This window comes from Sinohyriopsis cumingii, chromosome 15, assembly GCF_028554795.1.
Source record: "Sinohyriopsis cumingii isolate HCF-2022 chromosome 15, ASM2855479v2, whole genome shotgun sequence".
In the NCBI taxonomy this organism is placed as follows: domain Eukaryota; kingdom Metazoa; phylum Mollusca; class Bivalvia; order Unionida; family Unionidae; genus Sinohyriopsis; species Sinohyriopsis cumingii.
The window spans coordinates 141,959,873-141,977,228 of NC_142975.1; the positions used below are offsets into that span (position 1 = coordinate 141,959,873).

The 17,356-nt window shown below is 37.0% G+C and overlaps 1 protein-coding gene across 1 annotated transcript in view; it reads left to right on the forward strand.

The window, feature by feature from the left end:
- Window positions 1-11,289: 11,289 nt before the first annotated feature.
- Window positions 11,290-17,356, forward strand: part of LOC149782940 (alpha-tocopherol transfer protein-like) — a 30,945-nt gene continuing 24,878 nt past the window's right edge. Inside the window, exon 1 of the mRNA XM_089935185.1 lies at window positions 11,290-11,440. Within this exon, the coding sequence (XP_089791311.1) occupies window positions 11,290-11,440 (151 nt within the window). The remainder of the gene's footprint in view (window positions 11,441-17,356) is intronic.

Below are 17,356 nucleotides of genomic sequence, written 5' to 3' on the forward strand. Positions count from 1 at the left end.
TCCCAACAGTAAATCTAAGATAGCCATTATTATCAACATGACCAACTGGTCTTTTAAACCTACAGTGTCTATTGACACCATCAATATTTGATTCGTAGTTTGTTATGACAGGATGTCTCACAAACCCATTTTGCTCCATTATATAATAATATTATTTGTTTAAATCATTGTTTGTCTGAAATCTTGATATATAATCCTCCAGGGATTTGATAGCGTTTTCACTGTTATTTTTTTTGGTCATAATATCTCTTAAGTTCTCTGAACCGTTTTCCACCGCGCTTTGCACATAATCCTGTTTTCTTCGTACTCCAACACCACATCGCAGACACGGTATTGGTCCTAGACTCCCTCGCCGTATACTTTGTAAGTGCATCCAACAAAATTCACCTCTGTAGGATTTGTTTCAGCAAGTTACTGAGCCGATTATGAGCCAACTGCACTGATTCATCATATATATATATATTTTTTTAAAATATTTGTTTTAATCATATGAACGAATTCGAGAGATTATCCCAAACTAGGCCTTCTAAATATAAATTTAATCTCGACAGATTATCTCCTGACTTACCAGTACGAAATCTGGTTGATCCGAAAAATAAAAGTTTGATCTCGAAAATTAATGACGCCAAGAAAGAATTTTATACGGATGGTGCATCTCATGTATGGTCAACGTTCAAGATTATTCGCAACGCTGACGAAGTCAGTGTCGACTCTGTCAAGGACAAAGTTGTTGATGCTACAATGAATGACAAACGAGCGGCAACTACCATTAACTACATCACTGAGTACGAGGGTGATCAAAAATATTTCTTTAGAGTAAAATTTATTGTGTTAACAGAAACAGATAGTTGGATTATCCGTGACAAATATGATCCTGTCCTTGGTAATATAAAAATTGCCATATTAAGTAAAAAATCCAGATCGGGTCTATTGACTGGTATTGATAAACCGTATTATGAGCGAGCGTACTCTGTAACAGCAGTTATTTATGGAATCTATGAGATAAATAAAAAACCCAGTGTTGGTAAACTGGCACCCATGAAATTTTCAAGGTTAAATTGTGTAGCCGAACGAGTAATAGAACATTTTACAAACGCGATGCGTGGAAACGGATTAACTGATTTAAGACGTGAAAAAATAAACTCGTGGGCTGATTCAGTTAAGGATACCGGTGCTACAATAAAAGATGTTCCTGAATTAGGAAAAATATTAAAATTCCCAATAACAGTATTAACGATAACCGGAGAAATATTATACGAATCAAAATATAAATCGAAAGGAGCTCCACTAAATATTAAAAATCATAAAGCGCACGCATGGCCCAGCGCAGTAACAATATTTCCACGCGATCAAACTGTTAGATTTTACCCCCCAGATAATTCTGGGGGGAGGCTTGTTTGATTTTATCAGCGAAATAAGTAAAAACGATCCTGTATCGGTATGGTTATTTAAAAGTGATGAGGAAGGTGGATTTCATCAATTTGTTAAACCAAACGGTGAAATATATCGAACAGAATCTCCCGACGACGAGATGAAAAATCTCGCGAAGTTTTTCAAATACAAGCACGCGGAAAATACTAACAAGTTACTAACTAATTGTTTTACCGTTCCATCTGTTGCGGCTCATTTTGCTAGAGAAAAAAATTCATGGAAACCAACACGATTTCATTTACTCGAGGACGTACGCGCAAGTTGCGTCGAATACGGACACGGTGGATTGTGGAATACCAAGTATAATTACAATGATGTTATTTCGGTTGATATGGTTGCATGTTATCCGGGAAGTTTTCCAGGATACGGAGATTGTTCTGTGTACTTTAAAAGATTTGGTCAACCTACAAACGAGATGATGCGAGTGGCACTTAATGGACCATTACCTGATTTTGATCTGACTGGATTCGCTTGTGTTGAATCATTCGAGTTTAACGAACATCTCCACTAAATTTGTTATGTTTGGTTTGGTAGACATTTTTGTGAAAAACGTTGGGCGCCTATAGTTTTATTACGATATATGCTAGATTGTGCGGTACTAACATCGTTGGTTGTCAGTGAGGCAATTATATCATATCACGCGCAGACCGAAGTTTGGTTGCCCATGCCAGATTCTATCAGTCTCAATGAAGTTATTAAGGAATTTAAGGAAATATGTCCTGGTGTTTCCGAAGATGATATTATCAAAGAAGCTCCTAAAATTCTCGAGATTAAACTTAAAAATAACGAAAAAACCGCAAAAGAATTATAGGTAAATTTACTCAAGGTGGTGCATATGATCATAAAAGACATTACGCACGATTAATTTTAGATGATGCCGAATACGATTTTATAATCGCTGATACAACAGCGAGAGATATATTTGTAAATCGAGAAAGTGTTTATTTATCCGACGGAACAAAATTGGGTACCATCGTTAGTTACATAAATGATGTCTCCCCACAGTATACTCATCTAAGATCTATGTTGGCTTATGTTTCTATAAATTTATTATCGATGATTAATAGATTTCCTGAGACCGCAGTCAGAGTCGCAACGGATTCGTTTTATATTTCGAGTAAATATTTAGAGTCTGTTATGGAATTTATAAGTAATGATGAACGATGGAGTTCGTGGAGAATGAAAAAGGAAATATTACACAATTACACAGAATCAGTAGATGTTCCGATGAGAGATTTTTATTGTAAGTGTAATAAAATATCAGAAATGTCGAAAGCGCCGTCAGTCAGTGATCCAATAACTAGATATAAGACAGTATATCTCAATGGACCTGGTGGATGCGGCAAGACGACTGGAGCAATTAATGTTTTTAGAAATTCAGATATGATCGTGCTGACACCCACACATAGACTTGCACGAGAGATGAAACAACGGCAATTACAATCGTGCACGTATCATAGTTTCTTTCGGTGGCGCGGAGATACATGGACTCCTGAACGAATGGGAGAAAAATATATACCTAAAATAATTATTTGGGACGAGATATGTGCGGTGTCATTGGATACATTAAAAACGTTTCTTGATTGGTTGTTGACGAAAAATACCGCTATAATAATGTGTGGCGATCATGGTCAGCCGCCGCCTTTTGTTGGACCATCTCCACATGATTGGTTAAAAAATTTCGTTGATTATTACGAAGAAATAGATGATGATCATAGAGCTCTTGATGAAAATTTAAAGGAGTTTAAAAATTAATCAGATTACAATCAAACAAAATTCAGTGTGAAATAATATGCGGAGTGATCTCAGAGACCTCAATGAACGATTTTTTGAATTTATGGAGACCCGACGATTTGATAGTAGCGAGCAGAAAAATAATCAGAGACGCTTTACAACAGCAGTTATTTCAGCTGCATAAAGAAAAATATTCAGAATTGCCCGTACCGTTATGTTATAGACCATCAGATACACGAAAACAGAATATTAATGTTGATATTCCAGGGCAGACTGAGAAACAAAATCTCGTATTAAATGATATTGTCGCTGTTGATATCAGTGTGGTCGAAGATGCATTACGCGCTGACAAATCTCCATGGGTGTTGGGATACGCTATGACGATCCACTCGTCTCAGGGATTAACTATTTCTGATACACGAGTCTGGATTGTAGATGATCGTTTCGAGTGGTTAAATTTAGTTTATTTAGCGGTATCAAGGGTTAGAAAAATATCTCAGTTACGGAGAATTATAATTCCTGAAATCGTTAATAAAACCAGCATCATCATCGACGGTGATATAATAAGAAAATATTAACCGGATACAAACAATCTGATAAAAAAAAATAAACGCGACTTTGATCTTGATGTTGATTTTATTATTGAGTTAAAACAGCAACAGAATAATTATTGCGTAAGTTGTAATTGTATAATGCTGTGGAGGTACTCGAATAATGATTTAAGACAATTTACCGTAGACAGAAAAGATAATAGTCGCGGTCATACACGAGAAAATGTAATGATGACCTGTCTCGAGTGTAATCGGCGTAGAGGCGCAGCGCCCTGGGTGCTAGTTAAGTGATCGCGGTGGTAGTTGTGTATCCTCGGGAATCACCTGTAGTTGTTCACGTGTAAATCCACGTTGAGGAGCAGTTAAATCTAATCTGTAGATTGCAGGTCTACCTGGGGATCTTGTCACGGTGGATATTTTGTGTGTGGTAACACTCCAAATAGGATCAGTCGCTCTCGCTTTACCACCTTCAAGTTCACCCGGTTCATATAAATATCTAACTGTAACATCACCCAGTATTTTTTGCTTTTCAATATCCTTTCGTTGTATTGGTATATTTTTTTGTAATTGCATTAATGGGTTTCATATTGGTTGTTCGTGTAATCTCATTATTTAATGCAGCTATCACGCTTGGTAATCTTGATCTTTTATCTTGAAAAATTCCTTCGCGTATTGATATCCAAATAACCGCTCAGCAAGTGTTCGATTAAATCGCTCAACAATTGCCTGATCACGATGAATTGCAGTATGCCCTCGTCGTATTTTGGTATTATGTCGTTTCATCAGCGATGATACTGGACCAAGAAATTCCTTACCAGGATCAACCTGTAATAATTGTGGCCATCGTAATGGTCCTCGTTGTTAAATTCGTTCAAACGCATCAGATACTTCAGATGCTGTCTTCGTAGATAGCGGCTCTGCCTCTTTATACCTACTTGCAACATCAACAACGGTTAGCGCGTACTTGTCTGTTTTTCTACGTACAGTATCATGTGGTAAAAATAAAATATCTGCTTGATGAACTTCATTAGGCACATTAACATCAAAATACGCGTACTGAATTCGTTTCGGTGGTGGTAGGTAAATTTGCCATATCGCTTGCCTGGATAACCACGCTTCAGCAGTAGAATGTTTAACCGCTGCTGCATCAGCAAGTTTACTAATTGCTGCTCTGCCTCTCCAGTATCCTCTTGGACTATAATAAATTGATTCCATTATAAATTACCAGCCCCAAGTGCTAATTTACTTTTCATCGCGGATCTTACTAACCAATTAGCTAATTTTTCTCTGAAATTTTAATTTTTTTATAGAATTTAACGCATGAATTAATTTCACATCTGCAATATGCCTTTCTTGTAGATTTTCACTTTTATAAGCTACATCATGAGCTTGACAAGCTCGATCAATAGCGTTTATTGGTTCCTCGCCTGGTTTTGGTTGATCCTGATTATCAAGTCCGATATCGAGTCGAGTACCAGGACCGCAATAATTATATCCTGGTAGATGTTTTTCTCCTGGGTATTTAGCCCATGGAGCACCTGGAAAGTCTGACATCAATTTAGCAATATCACCACCGCGCTTATTAGGTAAAAACGAAAATTTCTTTCTACCGCATACAGAACATTTTCCACCATACGCTATTTTTTTATTTTTTGTTGTAACCGTAGCTAAATCAGTAGTTGGAGTTTTAGATCTGCAACGTAAACAATATAGATTCATGTTATAAAATATATGGATATAATTGATTTCTCAGCAACTCGGCGACGACAGCCAGTTAAACACCACCCTGCGTTACCAAATTCCATCAGAATGATTGTCATAGGACCATCTGGATCGGGTAAGACGCAATTACTACTTAATTTGATAATGAGATGGTTGAAATGGGATAAATTATATTTGGTTGCACCATCCGTTGATGATCAGAGGTGTTATGAAGTATTAAAAGACTTTAACGAAAATGCAAGATTAATAAATGACGGTGAAAATATTATTGATTTTATAACAGATATTGATGAAGCACCGTCCGTAGATGATCTTGATGGGTTTATTAATAATTTAGTTGTGTATGATGATGTGATGCTAGACAAACAATCAAATCCAGCCAGGATAGTTTCTCGTGGCAGACATAAAAATACAGATGTCATTTATGTTACTCAGCGGTATACACAGATTCCGAAAGTGATCAGAGATAATTGCAATTTTTTAGTTGTGTTTAATGGCGTAGACACACATACGCTGCGAAATATTCATCAAACTTGGTGTGGTGGTGACATGGATTATAATAAATTCAGAAATTTCTTTTCACGAGCTCAAGTTGCACAAGGATTTATAACGATAAATTTACATGATCCAAGAACAAGATATCGTGTGGGTCTTGATAAAATATTTGGATAAATTAATAGCAGCAGAGAGGGCGTGACCTCAATAAAGTGTTCACGTGGTAAAATAAACCATTTTACCAACAAAAAAAAACAAGACAACGACGGTAAAGTAACACCAATTTGAGAAATCCTTTGGAAGATTTATTTTTGCTTCAATTTGTGTCGACGCTTTTGGTTAAATCTGTGGACGCTTTCTTGTTCTCTTTTTCTTTGTGCGTAGGAAGGGTTTATTTTTAGTTTTTCGACGCTTTTCGATCTTGGTCTGTTCGCTCTCTCTGCTGCTATTTCATCTCTCTAAATATAGTTTTTTCGTTCAAGACTTGGCAAGAATATATATATATATATATATATATATATATATATATATATATATATATATATATATATATATATATATATATGTATATAAGTTTGTGCCTAATATTATGAAGGTCACAAAAAGTCAATATGTTAAATTATACAGTGTCAGATATAAGTACTTTTAGAGGCTTTATGTTACAGTCAAGATATCACAATAAAAAAAACATCGAACTCTACAGATATTATATTGATAATAATACGAGATATAAAATCCCATAAATTATTCAGATTGGATCAAAAAGGTGTTATGTGACATGATCATAGGTCATGGTGTATGAATATTCTTTTTATCGTATTATTCTTGAAAATTTGTGAGCTAGAGGCTAGACACAAATATAAATAATGTTGACCTATGATTAAAATCGTGCTGAAAATACAATGAGAAATAAAAGATACGTTCAGAAGTTATGATTGAAAAATAAGTTTCATGAAACTGCTATCAATGAATATGGAGTTACAGTCCTAATATAAACAGAGCGTAAACTTCACACATGACTTTGATCTTGCCGATAGGACCATGCTATTGATACACGTGGTATGTACATGATACACCCTCAAGCTGTGATTTTACAGCGGAAAACATTTCATCCCATGATCTCAAACAAAAGCTTCCGGTTGACAGTTTGGACAAACAAAAATGCTATTGACATGAGAACTGACACCTAGCCATACAGGTAAAAGTCCATGAAAATGCAAAGTGACAGACCTGGCCTTACAGGTAAAAGTCCATGAAAAGTGACAACATCAAGCCATGGTGTACAGGTATACCAAGTTCTATGTCTAAAGTTTGCAAGTTACATCTCCAAACAAATATAGTAATGTCCACCTCTGACCTTTAAATAAGAACCATGAAAGTGGCAAATTATAACCCCATGTCTTATATATGTGTCAACGTTTACTAATATTCATACCACTACTTCCATCAGGTACAAAGTTAGAAGAAAAAACTCCACAAAATGTAACCTGAATCTACAACCTTAATGCTCAAGAACGAACGACAACACATTATCTAGTTCTCATGTGAACATTTACAGCAAATCAACCAGCCAATAGGTTAGTTTCAGTAAACCTTCCAAGCAGAATACGTTTGGAAGTCTACAAACTAAGAGCCATGACCCACGGTCTTGATTTGATATACCGGTATGCATAGTTCTGTCTCGTGTCCTTCAGACTTATACGCGGCTATTGACTGGGGATCTCAACAGTCTCCAAGTTGTGACCCAGGGGAAGCTTAATCACGGGGATCATTTCTGGGCAAGGTCAGAGATTGTAACCCAAAAGTCCAATTCATATGTTATAGCCCTGTCCTTGAAGCTGACACAAACCAACTTTACGGTTTCCACCTACAGTACTTCAAAATATTTTGATTTTTAAAACAAATAATTATCAGAGACATTCATCCCATCTGAAGAGTCATAAATAAAATTGGAAACCACTGTGTAGCTATAAAGGCTACTCACAATCACATTCCAAAAGTTTGAAATGTGTTTCTTTAATTGTGTAGGAGATACACTACATTACTAATGGAAGGACATATAAAGACTGGCAGGCAGGCAGGAAGACACAATGCGCATCTGTTTTAAAAGATTCGTGGGGATAAAATTCATTGCTATTTTGTTTTAACATAAGGTTATGACTCTCAGTGAAAATTATGAAAAGATTTCAAACAATATCAAATCTTTGAGAAACATACAGGATTGATGTACATGTACATCTTTGATACAAGAGCTTTTCTTCATGAAATGAGAAAAGCAAAAATATTTACATACGTTTATATTTAAACATAATAATAAAATAGCTAAAAACCACACAGATTACTACATCGGCAAGACATTTCCTTAAATATTTTCAATACTAAGTTTACTTTTGCAACAACTATAAACAACAGAAACTAAACCAGCTAAACCATTAATTTCCAGCTAACCAATTAACATGATGTTCCAGTTGCAATCAAATAGTTCATAAAATACACATTTTCCATTCAGTTGTCATGAATGTAGAAGGGATGGTTCTGAGTTACATTCAAGTATTGAATGGGGAAAAAGAAACAGAATTTACAACTATGCCCATTGCAGTTAATTATTATTATTATTATTATTATTATTATTATTATTGCTCCAATTTTAATAATAAGAAAACAAAACTTGTACGGTTTGTGGTTTTTGGTTTAAACTGTCTATAGGTGATTTAGTGATAGCGATGTTCTAGTCATTCCTAGATATTCAAAGTGTACTGATGATGAAAATTTGATTTCTTCTCTTCAGATGATAATATTATGATGCTGAAATTATTATCTATATTACGGTACTGGACAGCAACACTCTTAGTATATATATTACGGTACTGGACAGCAACACTCTTATTATCTGTATTACGGTACTATACAGCAACACTCTTATTATCTATATTACGGTACTGGACATCAACACTCTATTTTCATATATTACGGTACTGGACAGCAACACTCTTATTATCTATATTACGGTATTGGACAGCAACACTCTATTATATATATATATATATATATATATATATATATATATATATATATATATATATATATATATATATATATATATATATATATATATATATATATATACGGTACTGGACAACAACACTATTATTATTTATATTACGGTACTGGACAGCAACACTCTTAGTATATATATTACGGTACTGGACATCAACACTATTATTATCTATATTACGGTAAAGGATATAAACACTCTTTTACATGCGAACATTCATACAAAACATCATATATTTCTTTCCAAGAATACAACTTTAAACTATTTTGTAAAAAAAAACTAAACCCATTTTTGGATGCGCTGTGGGAAAGGTATAGACGTGCTTCAGATGTGTGTGTGTGTGTTTGTGTGTGTGTGTGTGTGTGTGTGTGTGTGTGATTTAGAATTTTAATGCAGCTTTAACAATTTTTAAGTCATATTGCTACGATGTCTGCAATGTGACAGTTTATAGTGATGTCTAGCACTGGGGCACTGGGGTATCATGCCGCAGACATGTATCATGATGTTCCACCCAGTCACATTATCCTGACACCAGGCCGACCAGTCCTAACACTAACCTCCTAATGCTGAGCATTAAAGCGAGGCAGCTGTTAGTACCATTTTTGTAAGTCTTTGGTATGACTCGGCCGGGGCTCGAACCCACGACCTACCACATCCAAGGCGGACGCAATAACCACTAAGCCACCGGAGCGGTCTGCTTCGGATAACGCTATATATAAAATCCTTCACCATAACAGTTCACAGTGAGTCGAAGCAGACAAAATGATTTGGGGTTCTAATAAATGAAAATCCCTGCCGGGCCTCTGCTACGCTGGCTTTAATAATTATGTTAAACAATGGTTTTAAAGATCATTTATGTAATGTAATACCCGAAAAAGATAATAAGGAATACAAACTAAAATAAAATGAGCTATTATACCCTGCTGAATGCATCTGCAGTCCATACAATGCAATGCAAAGTTTAAAAATAACAGTTCTCTAAATGAAGCAATATTAATGACATAAGAAACAGTTTACTTGATGTAGATGTATATACCGCAGTCATGAACTCAGTTAAGGTCAAAATGATGAAAATATATATTTACACATTCACTCTTCACGTTATGTCCGGTAACCATAACTTTATCCGTTATATTGAATACATACTCACTCCGGCATCATTAATAAAAAAATAGAATTGTGATTTAAATTGTCTGTAAGCATCGACTGGAAATTATTTTACCATAATCCAGCGATTGCAAAATGGTCTTGACACGCTCCTCGTTTTCTCGTATTAAGGGGCCCTGAGTGGTCTAAAGCGCTCTCTGTTACAGATCACTGCCATCTCACCTGTCTGCGTGGGTTCGAGTCTAGGATTCGACCAATTTGGATATGTGAGAAAGCTTGCCAGTAGCTTCTCGTGGGTCGGTGGTTTTTCCTGGGGTTTTCCCGGGTTCTTCCTCCACCGTTAATACTAGCCGCCATGCATAGCCTATCGTGTGCTGAAAAATGGTGTTAAACCCCACAAGAACAACAACTTTCATATCAACTTTCTTCACGCAATTTTCAGGAAGTGTCTAACTTCATTATATATTTTACTCTGTCTTGCGTTTCTTCTTTCTCCGACTTTTTTATATCAAACTAATCCGGATTTTTCCACAAAACGCATAACTTCTTCTTGGATGTACGTCTTCGCCAGTTTCATATTTATATTGAATCCTCATTTTCATGGGTAACAGCCGCAGTTATGCACTTTATATAGAACTCACCGCGCTTCAAATCTGAAAGTTTGTCTTAGATTATCAATGCAAGTCCAAATGTTTGACATGTACTTTATGGGGCAGAAAGCTGTTTTGACAATGACTGCACCCCTTTCGAGTTTTCTATAACATTTTAATTTTTCATATTATGCAGTAGTGCTTCTTTAATTAAGGTGATATAGTTCGAGGTGATTAAACTTTGTTGCCTTGGGCATGTTTAATATCTACCTTTACTTCCCTGTGTAATGATGACGTTAGATACCACGTATCTACATGAAGAGGAGCAACGGTAAGCATCACTTTTATATTTACAAAACTTTTTTCCATATGTATTGAATGTTCAGTCCATTTATATTTCAAACTGTAATTGCTTCTGCAGTAAATAGATAGGCTATTAGCTCTTTCGAAATCAAGATTTCTAGATCTTTCGCATATCTTTTTTTAAAAATCAATCATCTGCCACAAGTAGATATGATGTGAAATGTTCACTAATGTTAGATGGACAATATGTTCACATAAATGCGCATAGTTTACGTTCGCTATTTTGTTTAAACGAGGAAGGATGGCGGAAGAAAACTACACAAGTCACCTTGACTCATACAGTCTGGAAAAGGCAAGGGTTGAATTGTTTGAGACACCGGAAACACGGCTTGGGTCAGTGCAAGCCCTGAAGGACTGGGCAGTGCAACAGCCATGGCTAAAGACTCCTACGGGTAAGACATTGTTCTTTTAAATAGATTAAATGATGAAAACTTGAAATTATTACCATTTCGCTCAACTGAAAAACTTTCCCAAGATAGCACAATTATTGAATGTTACAAAATTATGTTCTTTGCATCTCACTTAGCAAGCAGCAGAGGGGGCGAATCCCACAACTTTTAGAAGCCTCCAAACGCCGAAATAAGCCTTTTAAAAAACCGCGTTGACGCTTCGTTGTAAACGTAATTGTCGCTGCGTTTTGTTGTCGTCGTCGTCAGAAGGGGCACCGCCTACAACTTTTTAGAAGCCTCCAAACGCCAAAATAAAACCGCGAGGGCGCTTCGTTGTAAACATAATTGTTGCCGTTGTTGCTGCGTTTTGTTGTCGTCGCCCCCTCTGCTGCTCTCTAGCTGAAAATTGTATCTAACCCAACTCGATACCGTGTTCGAGGATCATGTAAATTTATCGTTACAAACCCATGTGGTTTTGCCTGAGCACGACTAAAGAAATGTTTAAACTTATTTATATCCATATCGCCGCTGCACCAAGTCTGATGTATATTTCGTAACGTGAGTGTGTCAACGCCGTTGAACAGCGCAAGAATGTTACAGTTTTTCCTGATCACTTTCGGGATTTGTGTATATCGTTGAGTTGCATAAATCACATCCACGTTTTTATGTCTGCCGCGTGAGAATATCCTGGCAGGATTTGATTGTTTGTCCAACATCACATCGTCGTACACGACTAAATTGTTAATTCTCCCATCAACATCATCGATACTTGGTGATTCATCAATACTAGTAATAAATTCAACAACATCATCGTCGTTTAGCGACTTTGCACGCTCATTAAAATCTTTTAACACGCTGTAGCATCTCCGATCGTCCACAGATGGAGCTACCAAATACAACTTATCCCACTTCATCCACTTCATTATTAAATTAAGTAACAACTGCGTCTTACCACTCCCAGATGGGCCTATAATTATCATTCGAATTGAATTTGGTAGCACTGAGTTATGCTTAACTGGTTCTCGTTTCCTTGTAGCAGAAAAGTCAGTGATCTCCAGTAGATATATTATAAAAGAATATGGATTTATATTGTGTGAAATGTAGAGCACGTACCCCAACTGCAGACATAACAACCACTACAACAAAAAATGATCGACAAGCGCTTACAGGCAAGTGTGAACGATGCGGCACAAAAAAGTTTAAATTTATTCCGTCAGGTGGAGCGCCGAAACCAAAGTCAGCGCCAAAACCAAAGCCAAAATCAAAGTCAAGTAAAAAAAAAAAGGAGGTCATATCGCAGCCAAGTTAGGAAAATTACCAGGAACTCCGTGGGCTAAATACCCAGGAGAAAAACATCTTCCAGGATATAATTACTGTGGTCCTGGAACCAGACTTGATAATCAGTCCAATCCAGGTGAGTATCCGATAAATGCTATCGACAGCGCATGCCATGTCCATGATGTAGCTTACCGAAGTAAAGATCTGCAACAGCGCCATCTCGCGGATGTGAAATTAATTCACGCGTTAAATGCCATCACTGATAAATCTTTCAAAGAAAAGTTAACTAGCTGGTTAATAAAATCTGCAATGAAATCTAAGCTTGTATTAGGCGCTGGTAATTAATTATAATGGAGTCGATTTATTATTCCCCAAGAGGATACTGGAGGGGTAACGCAGCAATCGGCAAGCTTGCCAACGCAGCAAAAGTCACACGTGATACTGCTAAAAATTGGTTATCCAAACAGGCAATATGGCAAATTTACCAACCACCGCCTAAACAAATTCACTTTGCACATTTTGATGTTAGTGTGCCAAATGAAGTTCATCAAGCTGATATATTATTTCTGCCACATGATACCATTCGTCGTCGAACATACAAGTGCGCGTTAACTGTAGCTGATGTTGCAAGGAGATACAAAGATGCGGAACCGTTAGCGACTAAAACAGCATCTGAGGTTGCTTCTGCGTTTGAATGAATTTATCAACGAGGACCTCGACGATGGCCACAGTTGCTACAAGTTGATCCTGGCAAAGAATTTCAAGGCGCAGTATCATCACTGATGAAACAGCATAGCGTCACCATCAGGCGAGGACATACTGCAATTCATCGTGATCAGGCAATTGTTGAGCGATTTAATCAAACACTTGCTGAGCGGTTATTTGGATATCAATACGCGAAGGAATTCATTCAGGATACGAGATCTCGCGAATTGGTTGCAAGATTACCAAGCGTGATAGCTGCATTAAATAATGAAATTACTCGAACAACCAACATGAAACCTGCCATCGCGGTCACTAAAAAACATATACCTGTACAACGACGTGGTTTCTCAGCACGACCAATACTGGGTAGTGTCACTGTGAGATATTTATATGAACCAGGTGAACTTGAAGGTGGTAAAAAAAGAGCGACTGATCCCATTTGAAGTATTACTACACATAAGATATCTAACATAACTAGATCTACTGGTAGACCAGCAATCTACAGGTTGGATTCGACTGCTCCTCGACGTGGATTCACACGTGAACAATTACAAGTAATTCCCGAGGACACACAATTACCACCCCGATCACTTAACTAGCACCCAAGGCGCTGGCGCCTCTACGTCGATTACACTCAAGACAGGTCAGCATCACATTTTGTCGTGTATGACCAAGATTGTTATCTTTTCTATCTACGGTGAATTGTTTTGGGTGTTTACTCGAATACTGCCACAACATTATACAATTACAGCTCGCACAGTGATTATTCTGCTGTTGTTTCAATGTCATGATAAATTCAACATCAAGGTCGAAATCGCGATTATTTTTTTTTGTCACTCTGTTTGTAACCGGCTAATTTTTTTCTTATTATGTCGCTGTTGTTTTCATTATTAATTTCATCAGCCATTGACTCATCCAAGACAATTCTCCGCAGTTGAGATATTCTTCTGACTCTGGACACAGATAAGTAAACTAAGTTTGACCACTCGATTCGATCATCAACGATCCAGACAGTTGTATCACTGATAGTCCTTGAGATGAATGTATCGTCGCTGCGTATCCTAGCATCCACGGGGATTTACTCATGCGCAGTGCGTCTTTAGCAGCATCAATGTCAGCTAGCACAATATCATTCAATACTAAATTCTGTTTCTCGGTCTGTCCTGGTATATCAACATCTACATTCTGTAACCGCGTATCAGCTGGTCTATAATACAATGGCACTGGCAACATTGGAAACTTTTCTTGTTGTAATTGAAATAACTGTTGTTAAAGTGTGTCTCTGACTATCTTTCTACTTGCCACTATCAAATCGTCTGGTTTCCACGTTTTCCAAAAGTCGCTCATTGAAGTTTCAGAAATCATTTCGCGCATGATTTCACATTGAATTTTATTCGGTTGTAATCTGATTAATGTTTTAAATTCCTTCAGCGTTGCATCAAGTGCTCTATGATCATCAGACACTTCTTCATAATAATCAACAAAATCTTTTAACCATAAATGTGGAGATGGACCAACAAAAGGTGGTGGCTGACCGTGATCGCCGCACATTATCACAGCTGTATTTTTTGTTAGCAGCCAATCCAGGAATAATTTTAATATGTCTAACGACACTGTGCATATCTCATCCCATATTACTTTCTCAGGGATATATTTTGTTCCCATTCGATCTGGAGTCCATACACTACCGCTGTATTTGAAAAAGCCGTGATAAGTGCAAGAATTGACTCCTCGTTGTTTCATCTCCCTGGCAAATCTGTATGTTGGTGTTAGCACAATCATATCTAAATTTCGAAATAATTCAATCGCTCGAGTTGCCTTACCAGAACCATCTGGTCCGTTCAAATAAACGGTTTTTTATCTGGTGATTGGATCATACACAGATGGTAGTTTGACATTTCTGATAATTCTGATTTACAATAATTATCTTTGATAGCAACATCAGCGGATTCACAATATCCACGTAACATTTCCTTTTTTATTCTCCACGAATTAAATGATTCATCAGTGCTTGTAAAACGAGCCAGTGATTTTGAGTATCTTTTATTGATATAAAATGAATCCGTTGCAACTCTAACTGCAGTGTCAGGAAATCGATTTATCATTGATAGCAAATTTATAGAAACATAAGCCAGCATCGAAGATCTTAAATGTGTGTATTGAGGCGATTCTCCATTAATATAACTTACAATTGTGCCTAACTTTTTCCCGTCGGACAAAAGCGCGTCCTCCCGATTACAAAATATATTTCTCGCAGTGGCATCAGCAATTATAAAATTTAATTCAGCGTTATCGATAATCAATCGTGCGTGATTTAGTTTATGATCATATGCACCACCTTGAGTAAATTTACCGATTATTCTTCTCCCGAGATCTTTTGCTGTTTTTTTTCACTATTGCTGAGTTTAATCTTAAGAACTTTAGGAGCTTCTTTAATAATGACATCCATAGGAGTATTTGGACTCTCTCGTGCATATTCTTCAATGACTTCATCGAGACTGATACGTTCCGGTGTTGGTAACCAAACTGAAGTCTGCGGTCGATATGATATAATTGCTTCACTGACTGTCAACGATACCAATATTCGGCTATCAAGCATATATCACGATAGCACTATTGGTGCCCAGCGTTTTTCACTAAAGTGTCTGCCAAACCAAACATAACAGCACGGATGAAGTTTTTCAGCAAATTCAAACGACGTCACACGAGCAAATCCTGTCAGGGAAAAATCGGGTAAAGGACCGTTTATAGCAACTCGTGTCATCGAGTTCGTGGGATGTCCAAATCTTTTAAAGTATTCGTTACACTCGCCCATCCCGAGAATGCTTCCCGGATAACACGCAATCATATCCACGGATATCATCTCGTTGTGGTCATACTTGGTATTCCACAAACCGCCATGTCCATACTCGACACAACTCAATTGTATATACTCGAGAAACTCACTTCGGGTTGGCCTCCACAAATTTCTTTCTCTGGCGGTGTGAGCAGCAACACTCGGAATTGTAAAACAATTAGTTAATAACTGCTCAGTGTTTTCTGAATATTTCTCTACGAGCTTTTTCATTTGTTGTTGCAGAGATTCCGTCCGGTATAATTCGCCGCTGGGTCTTACAAATTGATCATACTCGCCATCTTCGGAACTTTTAAACAACCACATCGACACAGGGTCGTTTTTGCTTATTTGTTTAATAAAATAAAATATATTTCCCGAATAATATTTCACAACACGATCCCGCGGAAATTTTGTAACTGCGTTAGTCCAAGCGTGAGCGTTATGATCAATGATATTTATTGGAGCTCCGTATCGATTATATTTCGATTTTTATAATACTTCTTCTGTTATCGTTGTTACGGTTATGGGAAATCTTAATGCTTTTTCTAGTTCGGCAACATCGTTTATTGATGTTCCTGTGTCCTTAACTCGCTCAGCCCACGCTGCTATCTTGGAACGTCTTAGATCAGTTAGACAGTTTCCGCGCATTGCATTTTTAAAATGTTCCATTACTCGCTCGGCTACACAATTCAGCCTTGACAATCTCAATGGGGTGAGTTTATTGATTTTTGGTTTTTTTATCGGATAGATTCCATAAATGACCGCGGTCACAGGATACGCTCGAGCGTAATATAGTTTATCAATCCCAGTCAGCATTCCTGGTTTGGAATCTTTACTTAATAGAATGGTCTTTCCGCTAGCAAGGACATGGTTATTTTTGTCACGGATAATCCACGTATCGGAATCTGCTTGCACAATAAAGTTTATTCTGAAAAAATATTTCTGATTATCAAAGAGATAATCAATAATTGTTTTCGCTCGTGCATCATTCATTTGTAGCGTCCTTGCCAGAGTCAACATTGACAGAGTCAGTGTCGCGTATAATTTTAAATGTGGACCATACGTGAGATGCACCGTCGTTACGAAATTCTTTTTTGGCA